This window comes from Panthera tigris, chromosome X, assembly GCF_018350195.1.
Source record: "Panthera tigris isolate Pti1 chromosome X, P.tigris_Pti1_mat1.1, whole genome shotgun sequence".
Taxonomy (NCBI): domain Eukaryota; kingdom Metazoa; phylum Chordata; class Mammalia; order Carnivora; family Felidae; genus Panthera; species Panthera tigris.
Genome location: NC_056677.1, coordinates 103555823 through 103557970, shown reverse-complemented (window position 1 = coordinate 103557970; position 2148 = coordinate 103555823). Strand labels below are relative to the sequence as shown.

The following is a 2148-nucleotide window of genomic DNA, read 5'->3' as shown; positions in this document are numbered from 1 at the left end:
ACCCGCCTCTTGGCCCCTGAGAGCACGCGCTCCCCGCTGACGCGGAGGCGCCGCTGTCCCCGCCGCCGCCACGGCCAACACGGGTCCCTCGCGCCGCGGCCGCCGCGGCCGCCGCCGCCGCCGCCGCCGCGCCGCCGATGCCACTGCCACCGCCGCCGATGCCACTGCCGCCGCCGATGCCACTGCCGCCGCCGCCGCCGCCGCGGCCACTCGCCCGCCGCCCACCATGGCCCCGCAGCAAACAGGTAGCAGGAAGCGGAAAGCGCCCGCCGAGAGCTCGTCGTCTCAGGGCTCGGCGGCGGACGCAGAGGGGCCGCTGCTGCCTAAGAAGCAGAAGCGGCCGGCGACGCGGCGCTCGCTGGTGCACTACCTCAAGGACCGCGAGGTGGGCGCTCTGGGCGGCGCCTGGCTGTCGGGCTCGAAGGGCGAATTGCCCGGCTACGCGGTGCAGAAGCTGCCCGAACTCTTGAGGGAGCGCGAGCTGGCCCTGGGCACCCTCAACAAGGTGTTCGCGTCGCAGTGGCTGAACGCCAGGCAGGTCGTGTGCGGCACCAAATGTAACACCCTCTTCGTGGTGGACGTGCACTCGGGGCAAATCACGCGCATCCCCCTGATGCGGGACCGGGGGCCCTGGCTGGCCCGGGCCCAGCCGAGCTGCGGCATCCACGCCATCGAGCTGAGTCCCTCCAAGACGCTTCTGGCCACCGGGGGAGAGAATCCCAACAGCCTGGCCGTCTACCAGCTGCCCACCCTGGACCCCGTGTGCCTGGGCGACCGCCACGGCCATAAGGACTGGATCTTCACCATCGCCTGGATGAGCGATACAGTGGTTGTGAGCGGCTCCCGCGACGGCACTGTGGCTCTGTGGCAGATGGACCCCGACATGTTCAATGGCAGCATCTCCTGGCAGAATGACGCGGGGCTTCCTGTGTACACCCACATCCGTCCTAGGGACATGGAGACCATCCCCAGGTCCAGCACCAGCCCCACTAACCACAAGGTGCGGGCCTTGGCCTTCAGCGGCAAGAACCAGGAGCTGGGAGCCGTGTCCCTGGACGGCTACTTCCACCTGTGGAAAGCCCGGAGCACTCTGTCTAGGCTGCTGTCCATCAGGCTCCCCTACTGCCGTGACAACGTGTGCCTGACCTACTGCGAAGAGTTGTCCCTGTACGCGGTGGGCTCTCAGTCCCATGTCTCCTTCCTAGATCCGCGCCAGGGTCACCAAAACATCAGACCCCTGTGCTCCCGAGACGGCGGCATGGGCGTGCGCTCGCTGAGTTTCTACCAATACATCATCACCGTGGGCACGGGCCATGGCTCCCTGCTCTTTTATGACATCCGTGCCCAGAAGTTCCTGGAGGAGAGGGCGTCGGGCAGCCCAGACTCCTGTCCTGGGCCCTCAGGAAGGAAGCTCAAGCTCACCTGTGGCAGAGGCTGGCTCAACCACGATGACCTGTGGGTGAACTACTTTGGTCGTATAGATGATTTCCCCAACGCGCTGTACACCCACTGCTACAACTGGCCTGAGATGAAGCTCTTCGTGGCTGGAGGGCCTCTCCCTTCAGGCCTCCACGGGAACTACGCAGGCCTCTGGAGCTAAAGATGGCCAATGTATTCTCAAAGTGCCCAGATTTACTTTCCAGTCCCCTCTCACTTTCTTTTTCACGCTGTGTTTTGTGCTTTTTAACTCAGTGTGGCATTTGTCTTCCAGGTTGAAAGTGCCAAATTTGCCTGTCCTTAGTGTATGAGAGAGAGAGAGGTGTCCTTCAGGCAATCAAAACTTGGCTTTAATACCCTTTTACACCTTTGCAAACCATCTTTTTGAATTCACATTACAAAGAGTTTTGGCTAAGTCTTAGTTGTCTTTTTTGAGTTACATATTCTTTTTTTTTAATGTTTATTTATTTTTGACAGAGAGAGAGAGACAGAGCATGAGCGGGGGAGGGGCAGAGAGAGAGAGGGAGACACAATGTGAAGCAGGGTCCAGGCTCTGAGCTGTCCGCACAGAGCCGGATGCTGGACTCCAACTCACAGTCCGTGAGATCATGACATGAGCCGAAGTCGGACGCTCAACCGACTGAGCCACCCAGGTGCCCCAACATATTCTCTCTTTTTAATGCTATGCAGTCATGGTTTGAGTTCTGTGTA

At 61.0% G+C, this 2148-nt stretch overlaps 1 protein-coding gene across 1 annotated transcript; it reads left to right on the top strand.

Moving 5' to 3' along the window:
- Positions 1-226: 226 nt before the first annotated feature.
- LOC102961958 (DDB1- and CUL4-associated factor 12-like protein 2) lies at positions 227-1935 on the top strand. Its single transcript, XM_007085456.3, has 2 exons — positions 227-1611; positions 1712-1935. The coding sequence occupies exon 1, from the start codon at positions 227-229 to the stop codon at positions 1598-1600; it is 1374 nt and encodes a 457-aa protein (XP_007085518.2). The 3' UTR covers positions 1601-1611; positions 1712-1935.
- Positions 1936-2148: the final 213 nt, after the last annotated feature.

Coding starts and splice junctions, on each gene's coding strand:
- LOC102961958 (XM_007085456.3), top strand. CDS start 227: ATGGCCCCGCAGCAAACAGGTAGCAGGAAGCGGAAAGCGCCCGCCGAG.